At 47.7% G+C, this 16,424-nt stretch overlaps 1 protein-coding gene across 1 annotated transcript; it reads left to right on the plus strand.

Annotated features, from left to right (window-relative positions):
- The first annotated feature begins 2,860 nt into the window (after positions 1-2,860).
- LOC120675045 lies at positions 2,861-12,728 on the plus strand. Its single transcript, XM_039956136.1, has 3 exons — positions 2,861-3,475; positions 3,526-4,328; positions 12,335-12,728. The coding sequence occupies exons 1-3, from the start codon at positions 2,861-2,863 to the stop codon at positions 12,726-12,728; spliced, it is 1,812 nt and encodes a 603-aa protein (XP_039812070.1).
- The last annotated feature ends 3,696 nt before the right edge of the window (positions 12,729-16,424 follow it).

A 16,424-nucleotide genomic window follows, 5' to 3' on the forward strand; every position in this document is an offset into this window, starting at 1 on the left:
TACGCTACGCCGTTGGGCGTTGGCTCTTCTGCACTTGTGCTCGTCCAAGGTCAACCGACCGTTCAGGCCCCAGCTCGCAGCCGGCAGCTCCAGCGACCACTCCGTCCGGACCGTGCCCGTGCGCGTGCCGTGACCTACTACAGGAGGATGCACGGGAACGGAACCGTGCTCGCAAACCGTCTCGTCCCGTTGGCAGGTGGATTGGGCACCGGAAACCCACCCCGGACGAACTCCAACAAGTCCGTCGGTCCGTCCTGTCGCGCTCATTAACGGGAATCATGTTACACGGCTGCACGACCTTCACGGCAAACGTACTCCGTACGGGCTCGCCGAAGCTCTGGCAAATCAGGCGCGATCCAGAGAGACAACCCATATGAGATGGGGAGATCACTGGCGTCTTTTTTATTTTTATTTTTTTTAAATCATTTTTTACATAAATATATTTTCGATTTCATAATTTACAGTTTTGTACCCCTACCGCCCGGCTGCGGGGCGGCAGGGTACCTGCCGCCAACTGGCGGGGCGGTAGGGACCTGAATGTAAATAAAATTTTTGCATGTGTATTTCACTGGAAAATTTTCAGGTGCATAGCCTAGGTGCATGTTTGTGGATCTATTATTCTACTGCTAAATGATGGAAATCCAACAATAATAGATCCACAAATATGCACTTAGGCTATGCACCTGAAAATTTTCCAGTGAAATACACATGAAAATAGTAGGCTATCACAAAATTTTCAGGATTTTTAGACAAACAGAACAACAGATACAAAATAAACTAGATTAAACACAACCTAAAATTTTAGCAGGGGCAAAATTGACATTTCACATGCATGAGTATTTTTTCTCAGTAGATCTTGATTTAATAAACCTAACAAAATTTAGTTTGTATTTTTTTGATTTTTTTTATAATTTTTAATTGAATTTAGAAGTTCACTGTTCTGGAAACTAAAAAGAAAATAATTTTTTGCGTGGCCTACCGCCCCGCCAGTTGGCGGTAGGTCCCCTGCCGCCCGGCAGGGGGGCGGCAGGCTCCCCCAGGGGTCAAAATGTGATTAAAAATAAATTTTATTTACATTCAGGTCCCTACCGCCCCGCCAGTTGGCGGCAGGTACCCTGCCGCCCCGCAGCCGGGCGGTAGGGGTACAAAACTGTAAATTATGAAACCAAAAATATATTTCTGTAAAAAATAATTTTAAAAAATATAAAAATAAAAAAGCCGCGAGATCACTGGACAGTGGACACTGGCCGGGCCGATCCACCAAGCAGGGGACAAGGCACCTGTGCGCTGTGGGCCTGTGGTGGACCAGCGGCCGTCCTGGCGAGAAAGTGAGCCCACCTAGGCACGCCGGTCCCCGGGCCGGCCGTGACAGAGCTAGTTTGGGCTTTTAGCAGACCAACTCATCTGACTTCTGAGTCGGGCACTCGGCATGATTTTTTTTCTCTTTTTGTTCGCGCGAGTGGTGACCAGGGTTAACCTTACCGGTGGGAACCGGTCCGGTTTGACCGGCCAAAATTCAAAATTTAAATTTAAATTCAAAAAATGAAAAATTCTCAAAAAATTCCTAAAAATACTTCAAGTTGCGATGAATCTAATGGTATCAAATTTTCTCAAAAATTCGTTCATTTAGTATAATTTGCGGGGATTTAAAGTTAAATCAAAAAAGAAAAAGAAAAAAAATGGGCCGGCCCATTAAGGCCCACCAGTCAAACCGATCAAACCGGCCGGTAAACCGGTCAAACCGATCGGTAAACCGGTCAAACCGACCGGTAAACCGGTCGCACGGGAGCTTTTGAATTTGGATTTGAATTCAAACCGGTCAAACCGACCGGTAAACCGGTAAACCGATCAAACCGGCCGGTAAACCGGTTGGAACCGGTTGAACGGTAGCTTTTGAATTTATTTGAATTTGGATTTGAATTCAACCGGTTCCGACCGGTAACCGGTCAAACCGGTCCGGTAAACCGAAACCGGAGCCCGGCGGTTACCGGAAACCGGTTGTGAAATAAAACCCTGGTGGTGATGCGTCGGCGTCTCGGCGAAGGCCGCTTCCTGCAGCAGCGTGCTTGTAGAAGAAAGGAGCAGCTGGCCCTCAAAAAAAAAAAAAAAGGAGCAGCTGGTCGTGATTCATCTGTCTTTCCAAGTCCAAGAAGTTCCCTGCACTCCTGCTCGTCGAGAAGAGCAGCACGGTTTCTCGGTGATGCATGATGCGCTGAGGGAGCCCCCGCGACGTGTATGCCGGCCAGCCGGTGCTCGTTGGTGGGTGCTTACAGCTCCGTAGCAGCGACGAGATGAGCCGGTGACATGCATGTCCGGCACCGGCCACTCGGATATCCGTTTCGGTCGTGTAGTATTATATTCCACCTCGATGATTTGCATCTCTATACGGAGGATCTACTCGCTAGCCAGTTGGATGGGCTTGATCAACGCACGGCCTCCAGCGTATAGCTCATGCCAAACTTATCACTGCGGCGGAACTTGAACCCCATTTGTAAATCTTGGATCCTCTTGCCATATTTCCAGCGGTAGCCCAGGTTCCGGGGCCTGCACAATGCCGAGCTTATTGAAGAAACGAAATTTTTGATTGAACTGTGCACAGCAAATGGAAACACCAGTTTTTAGGTGGCTCCCACAACCGACATCATCACAGAGGATCCCAGGCTTGAATTCAGTTGCATCACGCAGCGTTTTCGCCGGCCTTTCTTGCTCGCCACGCCCATAAATCTCGTTCCGATCTGGCGCAGCCATATCTCATCTCCCATCGCCTCTTCCAGCCTCCAAACCCTGCCTCCTTTTCTGTCTCGATCTCGCCTCGATCTTAAACCCTACCGCAATTCGCAGACCCTCCGCGGCCGGCGCCATGGCCCCAGCCTCCGCCCTCGTCGGCCCGCCCGTCGCCGTCGCCTTCAACGCTGATCCGAAGCCGCAGCCGCAGCCGACCAGCCGCTCGTCCCCCAACAACTCGTCCGACGAGAGCTCATCCATGGACGAAGATTCGCCTGCCCCAGGACCGACGACGGAGGAGGGGATCAGGCGGAAGCTCGCGTACGCCTCCTCCGGGGAACCCTGCGTCGACTTCTTCTTCCAGGTAGTCCCCAGCGTCACCTCCGACGCCGACCTCGCCGCGCTCCTCGATGCGGCCTGGTCCTGGGACGCGTGCACCTCCCTCAAGCTCGTCTGCCACCTCCGGGACGTCCGCGGCCTCGGCAAGTCCGACAGGGACGGCTTCTACGCTGCCGCGCTCTGGATGCACGCGCGCCACCCGCTCACCCTCGCCGCCAACCTCGCCAACTTCACCAGGTTCGGGTGCCTCAAGGACCTCCCCGAGATCATCTACCCCATCCTCCACGGCCCCCGCGAGGACGACGACCGCAAGGGCGACGGCCGTCGCCGCCGCACAAAGCGCCGCCGCAGCGTCGACGAGGCGCAGGCTGCCAAGGAGAGGCTCAACAAGGAGGCGCAGCTGGCGCAGGCGGTGCTCTCTCGCTACGCCACCGACGAGGCCTTCCGCCACCTCTACGACAGCGTCGCCGAGACGCCGACACGTTTGCTGAGCTGCTCAAGTCCGACGTCGAACACCTGCGCTCCGGGGACACCGCCAAGATCGGGCTCGCGGCCAAGTGGTGCCCGTCGCTCCGTTCGTCCTACGACCGCTCGACCCTGCTCTGTGAGGCCATCGCTCGCCGCATCTTCCCGCACGAGCCGAACCAGGAGTACCTCAACCTCTCCGACGAACACTACACCTACCGCGTCCGCAATCAGCTCCGCCGCGAGGTGCTGGTGCGGCTTCGCAAGGTGCTCGAGCTCCCGGAGGTGTACATGAGCGCCGGCAAGTGGGACGACCTTCCGTACGCGCGCGTGGCGTCCGTGGCGATGCACAAGTACAAGGAAGCGTTCCAGAAGCACGACAAGCCCCGCGTGGCCGGCTTCTTCGACGAGGTGCGCACGGGCCACGCGAGGGTGGCTGCAGGCGCCGTGCTGCAGCACGAGCTGATTGCTGCGGCTCTCAATGGGGAGCACGACGAGGCGGCAGAGCTCCAGTGGCGCAGCATGGTGTCCGCGCTAGCCGCGGAGGGCCGGCTGGACAACTGCATTGCGGTGTGCGGACTCACTGGTCCCGCTCCCGCCACGGACCCTGCGACCTCGGCCGCCATCGCGCAGGGGCTCCTGATCTCGGAGCTGAGCCAGGAGCCGTGGAAGGGGAGGGTGATCACCTTCGACGAGACGCACAAGCTGCACAAGCTGCACGGCGCCAACCTCAAGGTGAAGCTGCAGCCGCTGGTGGCGGCCCTCCCTCCGCTCAAGAAGGGCGGCAACCTGCAACAACGGTTGTTGGTGATTGGACGTTCGGGTCAAGCCCCTGTAGGTAAACGGATAGGCTACGCTAGCATCACTACCGCATATACCCAAAATACTTGCGAGTAGAAGATTATAGATCGTTACTACTAGACGCGCAGCGCAGCGGAAGAAGTCGCGCGTCGATGTAGAGGAAGTAGTCGATCACGTCCCACGAACCGAGCTCCTCGTACTTGATCCCAGCAGCCGATCAGCACAGCAGTCGCAGCAGCGCCTCCATGGAGTCCACACGTACGGGGATGAAATACCGGGCGTCGGTGTGCTAGCACCCCACGCACGGCATGGGCAGCGACCGAGAGAGAGGGAGGGGCGGCGGCTAGGAGGTGGCACGGCTCACAGGGGTCGCCCCCCTAGCCCCTCCCTCGTATATATAGGGCGTACTAATGGGCTTCTATCTCATAGGCCCATTAGTAACCATAATCTCTCTTGGATCAATATCCTCTTGGGCCTTTAAATCGTATTGTGATTATGGGCTCTTGGGCATATCACCAACAATCTCCCACTTGCACTAGAGACAATCATACAGGCAAGCTTTCCAACATTCCAAACCCCTTAAGCGTGTGACCCGTTAGGTTCATGTGTAGGTGGTTGTGATCGCAAATCATTTCCGAATCACAAGTCAATAGCGGCACCTAGCAGGGCATAGTGACTCACAAATACACATAAAGATCATATCGGCCGAACCTTAGATATACTCATACACCGATCCCTTTGCCACATGATACCAGTCAAGCTCAAAGTGAGATGCGTGCCACCTTTTGTGATAGCTCGACCATTCTCTCGATCTAATAGTGGATTCTATTAATAACTAACCTTTAGTCATCATGATTAACTCTTTAATCACTTTGGCACGGCCATGCACTTTCAAATCCAACTATCTCGAGGGGCCCAGAGATATCCCTCCCGTTATCTAGGAGGGTCCCGTTATCTAGGAGAGGCAAATTCCATCTTGATCCGCTCACATCCCATTCCATGTTTCATGACACACCTGTAACCTACTTTTGTAACTACCCAGTCACGGAGTAGCGTTTAGCAGCCCCAAGATGCACCACTACACACAGTGAGAAACAATGGCGATCTCAGGTCTAAGGATCCAGTAGGTATAACACTCAAGAATAACTGATGGCACATACAAAATAACAATCCCAACATTATCTTGGAGTGGGTCAATCCAACACCATGTTCACCAACATGTGTCCACATCATTAATCCGATATCTCCATATCCATGATCCGTGAAACATGATCATCAATTAATGCATGTGCTAGTCTCAACGTCGTTGTTGTCCCACACAGCGACATAAACTAGGGATAATTTAGAATCATATCATTGTCAACAAAGAGTTTCACGAACAAGTCACATACTTGATAATCAATGTAAAAAAATAATCATCCATGGAACAAATAACAATTATTTATCATTACATAAACATACTCATGACACAAAAATCTCCCACGCAAACTAGAATTACTGATGTAAGTATCTAATACACATAGATCTCATGTGCGCCTCATGATTTGGTTGTGAGAGAGGCTTCGTCAACGGATCAGCAACGTTTGAATCCGTGTGCACCTTGCAAATCTTCACATCACCTCTCTCAACAAAGTTACGGATGAGGTGATACTTCCGTAGTATATGTCTGGACTTTTTAGTTGTTCTAGGCTCCTTTGCTAGTGCAACGGCACCACTATTATCACAATAGAGGTCCACTGGACTGGACGCACTAGGAACAATACCCAAGTCAGAAACAAACTTTCTGATCCAAACAGCTTCTTTTGCAGCTTCGGAAGCTACAATATACTCGGCCTCTATCATCGAATCAGCCACCGTATCTTGCTTGGAACTCTTCCAGCTCACTGCCCCACCATTGAGGCAGAAAACAAAACTGGATTGCGATTTGGAGTCATCTTTGTCTGTTTGAAAACTAGCATCGGTGTAACCCTTTACAAGGAGCTCATCTTCGCCTCCAAATATTAGGAACATATCCTTAGTTCTTCTCAAGTACTTAAGGATACTCTTTACAATTGTCCAGTGAGCTTCACCGAAATCTGACTGATACCTGCTCGTAACACTTAGAGCAAAGGAAACATCTGGGCGCGTGCAAAGCATAACATACATGATCGACCCTATGACTGAAGCATAAGGAATCGTACTCGTCCTCTTTTGCTCATCAGGTGTCGTAGCACACTGACTCTTGCTTAGAGTAATGCCATGTGACATTGGCAAGAAACCTTTCTTGGAATCTTGTATATTGAAACGATTCAATATCTTGTCAATGTACGTGTCTTGGCTTAATCCAATTAGTCTTTTTGATCTATCTCTATAGATCCTAATGCCCAGAATGTAAGCCGCCTCTTCTAAATCCTTCATCGAAAAACTCCTTTTCAATGAGGTTTTAACGGCTTCAAGCATTGGAATATCATTTCCGATCAGTAATATGTCATCCACATATAGGACCAGAAACACAAGTGCGCTCCCACTAGCATTTTTGTAAACACAAGGCTCATCTTCATTCTTGATGAAGCCAAACTCTTTGACTACTTCATCAAAACGAATATTCCAACTCCGAGATGCTTGCTTCAATCCATAGATGGACCTCTGAAGCTTACATATTTTCCCAGCATTTTTAGGATCGACAAAACCTTCAGGCTGTGTCATATACACATCCTCACTTAGATGTCCATTAAGGAAAGCGGTTTTCACATCCATTTGCCATATCTCATAGTCATAATATGCGGCAATTGCTAGGAGAATCCGAACAGACTTTAGCATTGCGACGGGCGAAAATGTTTCCTCATAGTCAACACCTTGAATTTGTCGGAAACCTTTCGCCACCAATCGTGCCTTATAGATGTGAACATTTCCATCCATGTCTAATTTTTTCTTAAAAATCCACTTACAGTCGACAGGTCTTACACTGTCAATTTGATCGACCAAGTTCCAAACTTGATTATCATGCATGGATTTTAACTCGGATTCCATGACTTCAAGCCATTTGTCGGAGTCGGGTCCCATCATTGCTTCTTTGTAGGTCAAGGGCTCATCATTTTCCATCAATAATACGTGGCGCTCCTCCGTAATAAGGAGGTTGAGCTTGTCAGTAGCGCGACGTACCCTTATAGACCTTCGTGGGGCTGGTGCCTCAACTATGGGTTGTGCAACATCTTGCACATCCCGTGGATGTTCAGTGGTTGCTGAAACAGTTTCGGGTGTTTCCTGAATTTCTTCAAGTTGCACCTTGCTCCCACAAAATCCTTTTGAGAGAAACTCCTTTTCTAAGAAAACACCATTGCGAGCGACAAACACTTTGCCTTCCGCCTTATTGTAAAAATAATATCCTTTGGTTTCCCTAGGATACCCCACAAAGAAGCATTTGTCTGACTTTGGAGTGAGCTTATCTGACATCAAACGTTTGACATAAGCCTCACATCCCCAAACTTTGAGAAAAGATAATCCGGGACGCTTCCCAGTCCATATCTCATATGGTGTCTTCTCAACAGACTTACTTGGAACCCTATTCAGTGTGAACGCAGCAGTTTCAAGAGCATAACCCCAAAATGACAATGAAAGATCATCTTGGCTCATCATGGACCTAACCATGTACAATAAGGTTCGGTTCCTCCGTTCGGATACCCCATTCCATTGAGGCGTTCCGGGCGGAGTTAGCTGCGGAATAATTCCACATTGCTTCAAATGATCACCAAATTCAAGGCTCAAACATTCTCCTCCACGATCAGATCGCAGAAATTTAATTGTCTTGCCTAATTGATTTTTTACTTCATTCTAAAATTCTTTGAACTTTTCAAACGATTTAGACTTGTGCCTCATTAAGTAGATATAGCCATATCTACTAAAGTCATAAGTGAAAGTAATGAAGTATTGAAAACCACATCTGGCTATTGAGCTCATTGGTCCACATACATCGGTATGTACAAGTCCCAACAAGTCACTCGCCCTCTCACTATGACCAGTGAAAGGCGCTTTGGTCATCTTTCCAAGCAAACAAGACTCATATGTGTCAAATGATTCAAAATCAAATGAGCTTAACAATCCATTTTTATGGAGTTGTTCAATGCGCTTCTCATTTATATGACCTAAGCGACAATGCCAAATAAAAGTGGGATTCAAATCATTTGGTCTAAGCCTCTTAGTATTAATGTTACAGACCGATTTATCCTCAAGATCAAGAATATATAATCCATTCACCAATGGACAATGAGCATAAAAAATACCATTGCAAAAAATAGAACAACGTTTGTTCTCTATTACAATCTTAAAATCATCAACTTCTTCCAAACATGAAGAAGAAATAATGTTCTTGCTCAAAGCAGGAATGCAATAACAATTATTTAATTCCAAAACTAATCCGGAGGGTAGAGACAAGTGGTAGGTGCCGACCGCCAACACCGCAACCTTTGCGCCATTGCCGACACGAACGTCCAACTCGCCTCTTGCAAATCTTCTAGTCTCACTTAGACCCTGCAACGATTTGCAAGTGTGAATCATCGATCCAGTATCAAATACCCATGATTCACTGGAAGATAATGCAATATTAATTTCTATATCATTTATACCTGAAGTGGAAGTCTCACTTTCCTTCTTCTTCTTTTCTTCCAAGTACTTCTTGTAGTTCCTAGACCAATGTCCCTTTTCATGACAGTGGAAGCATTCGTCCTCAGAAGTAGGGCCAGATTTGGCCTTAGGTGCTGGCTTTAGCTTAGAGCCCGAGGACTCACCACTGGAACTCTTTTCCTTGCCTTTATCTTTGGGATTAGGAGGCGTCCAACGCTTTCTCTTTTTGTTCCCTTTCTGAATCATCATCACATGATTGGGATTCTTCTTAATGCTCTCCTCTGCTGTCTTTAGCATCCCATGCAATTCACTCAATGTTTTATCCAAGCCATTCATCTGAAAGTTCATGATAAAAGGCTCATAGCGCGCCGGGAGCGACTGGAGAATAACATCAGTAGCCAAGTCTTGGTGAAGTTCAGAACCAAGTCTGTCCAAAGTCTCAATGTAACCAATCATTTTGATCACATGAGGACTGACTGGGCTACCTTCTGGCAGCTTGCACGCAAACAAGGACTTTGAGATATTGAACCTCTCAGTCCTGGCTTGGTTCTGAAACCTACAACGCAGCCCCTCGATCATGGTGTGAGCATCCGCATGCTCATACTGCTTCTGCAGATCAGGGGACATGGTGGCGAGCATCAGACAGCTGACATCAAGTGAGTCATTGTAGTGCTTCTCATAAGATCTGCGATCAGCAGCAGTTGCATTGTCAGGGAGATCATCAGGATATGGCTGCTCAAGAACATACTCCTTTTTCTCTTGTCTGAGAACAATTCTCAGGTTGCGGTACCAATCAATAAAGTTTGTTCCATTCAACTTTTCTTTCTCAAGAACAGAACGCAAATTGAAAGCGGAATTATTACTGGCAGACATGATCTACAACATTAAAGTAAAGTAAGATTTCAGCACTAAGTTTATGTAAAGACTTTCATTAACAGATTTAACAAAAGACAACCTACTATATCAAAGTCATCTCCCCCCTAATGACATATAGTGGTTCAAGATCCATAATCACTAAAATCCTAGTGAGCTTTAGCATCACGGCTAGAAAAGTAGTGATACAGGTAAGCAACAAATTACTAATCACATCTATATGCGACTCTTGTTTGTTGGGTGGCATCCAATGCCCCGGCCCCAACCCTATGCCTTAAAGCCCAAAACTGTTTTGATAGCTTTGTTGAGTTAACCAATACTATGCTTGTGAATATCCAACATCCACCCTATACAAAAGTGATAGCTGATGGTACTCTACTTTGGTAAACCTACCACACAACGATCAAAATTTATAGGTGCAGTTATTGGTAAAAGGCATAAAAAAACTCAATATTTTCTGAGGGAAGCTATTCTATCATGATTAAAACATCCACCATATGTAAAAGCATAAAAGAATACTATGACAGGAAAATAAACATCACAGGCATATAATCATATTATATTGTGAATAGTATGGCCTCTTGCATCACAATGGGCTCCATCGCCATGGCTCCAAGGTGACCTCCATTGCCATCCGTCCTGTCTTATGTGATCATCATCGCCATCATGATTGAAGCCTCCATGAAAAGATACCAAGCTACTACATCTAATAGCTAGTGAAATAATTACATGAGGATTCAAACATCACAAGTCGACACGCAGGTCATTATACAATAATGGTGCAACCTCAACCCAGTTGTGTTAACTTGCGACACGCAGGCCGCACAAATCATTACATACATCATCACATGGCATTGAGGCCATACCATTCACATCACACCCTGCAAAAACAAGGTAGGCGTACGACGTGTTCTACCAAAGTAGCTCTTAGGAAGCCGCTACAGCGAGAAAGCAACGGCGGTGGCGGTCCCTGATGGAATCCCACAGATCGCATCTATGGAATCCCTATGAAAATCTCATCAGAGTGATCGCATCACCTCAAATCCGAGCCATTCATAATGCCTCAATTTTCACTAGGTCAATCACATTGACCGTGCAAACTTTGCAGTTGAGAAGACTGCATCTATACATGACCTCGATCTGTTGGTTCAATCTGCTGACTATGCACACAGTTAGTCCCTGATGGTGATTCCAGCCGGTAGGGACATGTCGTATACATAACAGAGAAAGATCACGAACTAATCTTTTTGTCACATGCCACGCAATCAACTCGCTCCAGTTTTAACCCCCTATGACCAATTGATCTAATCAAACCGTGCAAAAGTAATAGATCCAATCTACTACAACAACATATCACCTATATGCTTATGATCCAGACCAAAAACTACGCAAGATGGCTTTGATACTACTGTAGGTAAACGGGTAGGCTACGCTAGCATCACTACCGCATATACCCAAGATACTTGCGAGTAGAAGATCATAGATCGTTACCACTAGACGCGCAGCGCAGCGGAAGAAGTCGCGCGTCGATGTAGAGGAAGTAATCGATCACGTCCCATGAACCGAGCTCCTCGTACTTGATCCCAGTAGCCGATCATTGCAGCAGTCGCAGCAGCGCCTCCACGGAGTCCACACGTACGGGGATGAAACGCCGGGCGTCGGTGTGCTAGCACCGCACGCACGGCATGGGCGGCGGCCGAGAGAGAGGGAGGGGCGGCGGCTAGGAGGTGGCGCGGCTCACAGGGGTCTCGCCCCCTAGCCCCTCCCTCGTATATATAGGGCGTAATAATGGGCTTCTATCTCATAGGCCCATTAGTAACCATAATCCCTCTTGGATCAATATCCTCTTGGGCCTTTAAACCGTATTGTGATGATGGGCTCTTGGGCATATCACCAACAGCCCCCACCCTCGAAAATGCTCCCTAACTCGTTTGCAGGACCTTCGGTAACGAAGGATATCGCTTTCGTCCGGCCAAATGTGACGAACAGTTGCCTAGAAGTGCAAGCTCAGGGACCAAGACCTTTGGTAGCGAAGAATATCGCCTTCGTCCGGCCGAAGGTGACGAAAGGCTGCTCAGAAGCGCAAGCTCAAAGATCAAGACCTTCGGTAACGAGGGGTATCGCCTTCGTCCGGCCGAAGGTGACGAACGGTTGCTCAGAAGCGCAAGTTCGAAGACCAGGACCTTCGGGTAAAGGAATCGCCTTCGGAGCTCCCCGAAGGAAACGAAAGCCCTCGCCTTGAGCAAGCGTGCGTGTAGAACGTGAATACGTGAGAAGGTCGGATTTGTACACCTGAATACGTGAGAAAGTCGAAGTTGTATACCTCTAACTTTGTAATTTTACCCTGAAACCGGTTGTAAGTGGGCTGTAAATGAGTTGGAAAGGGGCAGTATAGGAAAACCCGGCCGAAGTCTAGCGGTATAAATAGCCCCCTCACTACACAGTGTAAAGGGTTGAATTTTCTAGACTATCACGGGAGAATTCTGTTCTTGCTTTTATTGTTATTTTCATTCTGTTCATACTCCCTGTCTAGAGCATCTAAAAAGATAAAGATCCCAACAGGCGTGTTCAGCATCCTGAGCACGGCTGTGGTGGGCGGGCTGCGCAGGGACATGATGGTGAAGAGGGTGTTCGTGCTGAGCGACATGGACTTCGACGGGTGGGCCGGCACCGCCGCGCCGTGGGACACGGAGTACCACGGCATCAGCAACCAGTTCACCGCCGAGGGTTTCGCGGCGCCGGAGGTGGTGTTCTGGAACGTGGGAACGTCCAAGACGTCGATGCCTGTGGTGGCGGCGCTGGTGAGCGGCTACTCCAAGAACCTGGTGCGTCTCTTCCTGGAGGCCGATGGCAACCTCACTCCAGCCACCGTCATGGCCGACGCCATCTCCGGCCCGGAGTACGACGCGCTCGAGGTGTTCGACTGACGTCCCTCGTTTTCTGTTATGCTGCTGATTGCTGTTGCCTCCTTACAGTAGTAGTACTATAAGGAAATCTCTGTGACTAGCTTCTCCTGTCTGGCAATGGCAGTGTCAGTTTTCGTTACCAGCGGCATTAGGTCTGGCAGTAATTTGTTTGAATCGATGAATGAATATGAATGCAGTATGCTTGATTTGCTCTGTGAACGGGTGGGTTCTATGGCGATATGCGCTGCATGCGCGAAAGCGTTCAAAATATAATGGTACATGTGCTGGCATTTACAATGTGGTTTTGAATGCAATTATGCATTAAAGTTTGACAAAGTTTCGATGTGGTAAAAAGGTCTTCGAATTGGAGGGCAATTGTTCTGCTGATCCTGTAGGTACCTGTAGACATTGGATGGAGAGTATGGTTATACTTTCGACTAATCCGCATCTACGTTATCAGGCTACCAGTCAAAAGCCGAGCACATTTTTCATTCCACATCTGCACGCGAAGAAATAGTACATAAATACCACCGTTTAGTCAGCCCGGTATTGGGACGCTTTGAAGATTGTTGATGGTCTCCTGTTGATCCAGCCTCTTGGTTCACATCTACTCAAGTTTCCACTTGAGGACTTGAATTGCATTGCACTTTTAATTTTTTTTGCATAAGACATCGAATTGTCCTGAAGCCTGCTACTGCGCTGGTCAATTGGGTTGCTGGGGGATACGTGGGCCCATTGTGCTTGAGGGATACGGCCCATCGTGCTTGAGGGATAGCGTGAGCACAACCTTTTCCTAGCGTCTTCGTGCGCACATAACTCTTTTGAGACTAGCCGGTGTCGGTCTCGACCCTTCTCTTTTCCCCACGCTACAGTTAAAAGAGAAGGCGACAGGCGATTTCCTCGGATCCGGTAGCGATTCCGAGCTTCCCCTTCCTCTCCGGCGTCCTTGCCGATGCCGCTGAGGGAGGGGAGGCTGGATCGACCGGGGGCTGTATAGTTTAGACTTAGAGTGAGCTTTGTTTAATCTAGGGTTAGCTTTAGGTGCTTAAGTTCTGCTCCATGGTGGCGCCGCTGCTATGGGAGCTTCGTTTTCTCATCGCTGCTGGTGCCGCGGTGAGTCTTTTGCTCCTCCGAGGTGACTCCGGCGAGGTATGCTTCTCCGGTTGCTTTGTGAGTTTTGGTCTGCTCCTCTGGGTTGGTCTTTCTTCCTTCAGTGCGATTGGAGGAAGATGGATTGTCCCTGCTGTGAGAACCGCCCAATTTGATACTATTTTAAACGAACCGCCGGTCATTATCACCCAGATGAGAGTTAACACGTGCTTGCCGTAGAGCGTGCCACGTGTTATCCCACATCTAGAGACACGAATAACCGACACGTCATTCATTCAAAATAATACCAAATCCGGTAGTCCCGGTATGTGCTCCAACATACGCCCAGAATCAGCATATGCACATACCGTATACAATCGAATACATAGCCAACAATCCACAAAGAGCAGCTATATAAAACCAGAGTTCGAGACTTAATATTACAAGTTTAATATAGGTGGGTTTCAAGCTTCACTTTACAAGCCTTGGGCTCACGCGAGTCATATTAAACAGAGATTTAGAGCTTATTGAAAATACATGCTCTCCCGAAGCTCAGCTACGATAGAACTTACTTAAGATGATGATGCCTTGCTCAAGGACATCACCACAGCAGCAACAGCCTACTCTTCCCCCGCATTAGGATCAGCGGGGTAGAAATGGCCGAACACCACTTCCGGCTCACCTGCAACTAGGTTTAGAAAGCACCCTGAGTACAAAAGGTACTCCGCAAGACTTACGCGATTAAATAAACAAGGATCATGCAAGGCTCAAGTAAAAGCTTTAAGGTTAAGTAATTATTGCATAAGCATTAGCTCTCTACACTATCACCTAGCAGAATTAATTAATCTTGCCCAAACCCAAACAATTTTAATTGATTAAGAGAGTAATACAACCATAACTGTTCATAGCTGTAACACGAACCATTCTCAGCATAAACGATAATCTATGAGGAGTTCATGGGTTAAAGAGCGTGCTCATAACCGAGAGCGCGGCAATTCGAATTGGTTATAACCTTGCAAGGGTGTACTACTTTACCCACACGGCGCGAGGACCATGCGACTCACCCAACCGGCCAGAGTTGGATAAGGGAATACTCGCGTCAACCGTTCCCAACAAGGCTCAACCGTTGAGGGTACGCCCAGCTTGCGCGTGGAGACTTAGTTCCACCAAGGACATCTCTAAATTTTCCTACACATAGTTCCACTCGGGGACCTACTAAGCCTCCCTGCATAGCCCGTTGGCCACGCATCTGGGACCGGGCCCCAATGATCAAGTCAAAGAAGGTATTTGGCTTATCCGTTCCATTATATTGGATATGTGGTAGCACGGAAAGGTGCTCAAAACCGACGTCGTCCACTCGGTCCTTAATCGATCCAAGCGGACTATGCCCATGTGACTTCATTCTCTAGGCCCTAACATTCCGCTCGAATCTCGATACTACCAACTTATACTTGTCCCGGCTCAAGTGCGATCAAGGATAAACAGGTAAGTGTGATACTCCAAACCAATCCTTTCTAGCGAGCAAAAAGAGTATTCTAAACAGGACTAAGCATCTAGTCAAGTTTAAGTGAGTAACTGACTAACGTGTGGCAAGGACAGGGTTGAACATTTCAAGGAAGGATAATGCATCAAATTAGGTACAAGCATGCAATACATACATAATATATATAACCCTACAGTACCCGGTGAGATAGCTAAACTAAATCCGATTAAATAGGTGCAAGGAATATGCTTAGCTGCTTGCCTGGGTTAACTTCCGACTCGACCACGAACGGGGCTCCGGGTTCAGGCTCCACGGACTCGGCGGGTTCCACGGGTTCGTTCTCCGACGACTTGGTCACTAAAATGCATGAATGCGTTGCACGAATTAAGGAATGAACTAAACAGCAAGCATAAATCATGAAACAATTTGAGCATGCAGAGGACATCACAAAGAACTCATGAAAATTGGTTTTGCAGCAAAAGCATTTTCCTACATTTAATCATAAATATAACAGTTTTCAGCCACTTTAAACAAAGTAAATCAGAAAAGGAATGCAAACCCAACTAAACAAATCCAAGAAAATTATCTCAGAAACTAGGCATGAAAACAAAGCTAACAAAACTAGTTTTGCCATTTTATCACTTTCCTGCAAAAAGTTCCATATTAAACCACATTTTGGACAGCAAGCATGAAATCGAAATGAAACCCTAACCAACTGCAAGGAAAGACATGAATAAGTTGCACTACTGGAAACTACACCTTACAAGGAGTCTAACAAAATTTAGTTTGACATTTTTCAAGCAGTACACAAATAATCAAGCAATAAACTCACTTTTGCAAGATAAAACTATAGATAAATCTACAATAAAGTAATATGCAAAACAATATTTTTCCTAAGTAGATCTCAGCTAGAGGAATCTAACAAAACAAGTCTCATAAATTTTGGAGCTACACATGATTTTCTACAAATTTTGGAAGATTGCAGAAATATGGAACCTAAGAAACCCTAGCTAAAACGCTAGGTCTACCCGAGGTAGCCACCCCGGCCACCGACAGGTGGGCCCAGGGAGCCGGGCGGCACCACCAGGCCGGGTCAAGGCCGAAGCCTGCCTTGACCCCGCGCCTGGGCGCGCCCACGCGCGCGC

Source organism: Panicum virgatum, chromosome 5N (genome assembly GCF_016808335.1).
Source record: "Panicum virgatum strain AP13 chromosome 5N, P.virgatum_v5, whole genome shotgun sequence".
Taxonomy (NCBI): domain Eukaryota; kingdom Viridiplantae; phylum Streptophyta; class Magnoliopsida; order Poales; family Poaceae; genus Panicum; species Panicum virgatum.

Excerpts from the sequence above, each read along its gene's own strand:
- LOC120675045 (XM_039956136.1), top strand. The coding sequence starts at position 2,861 with ATGGCCCCAGCCTCCGCCCTCGTCGGCCCGCCCGTCGCCGTCGCCTTC. Across the intron at positions 3,476-3,525 it reads AGGCGCAGCTGGCGCAGGCG|CGTCGCCGAGACGCCGACAC; the intron begins GTGCTCTCTCGC and ends CCTCTACGACAG. Across the intron at positions 4,329-12,334 it reads GGCGGCAACCTGCAACAACG|AGCATCTAAAAAGATAAAGA; the intron begins GTTGTTGGTGAT and ends CTCCCTGTCTAG.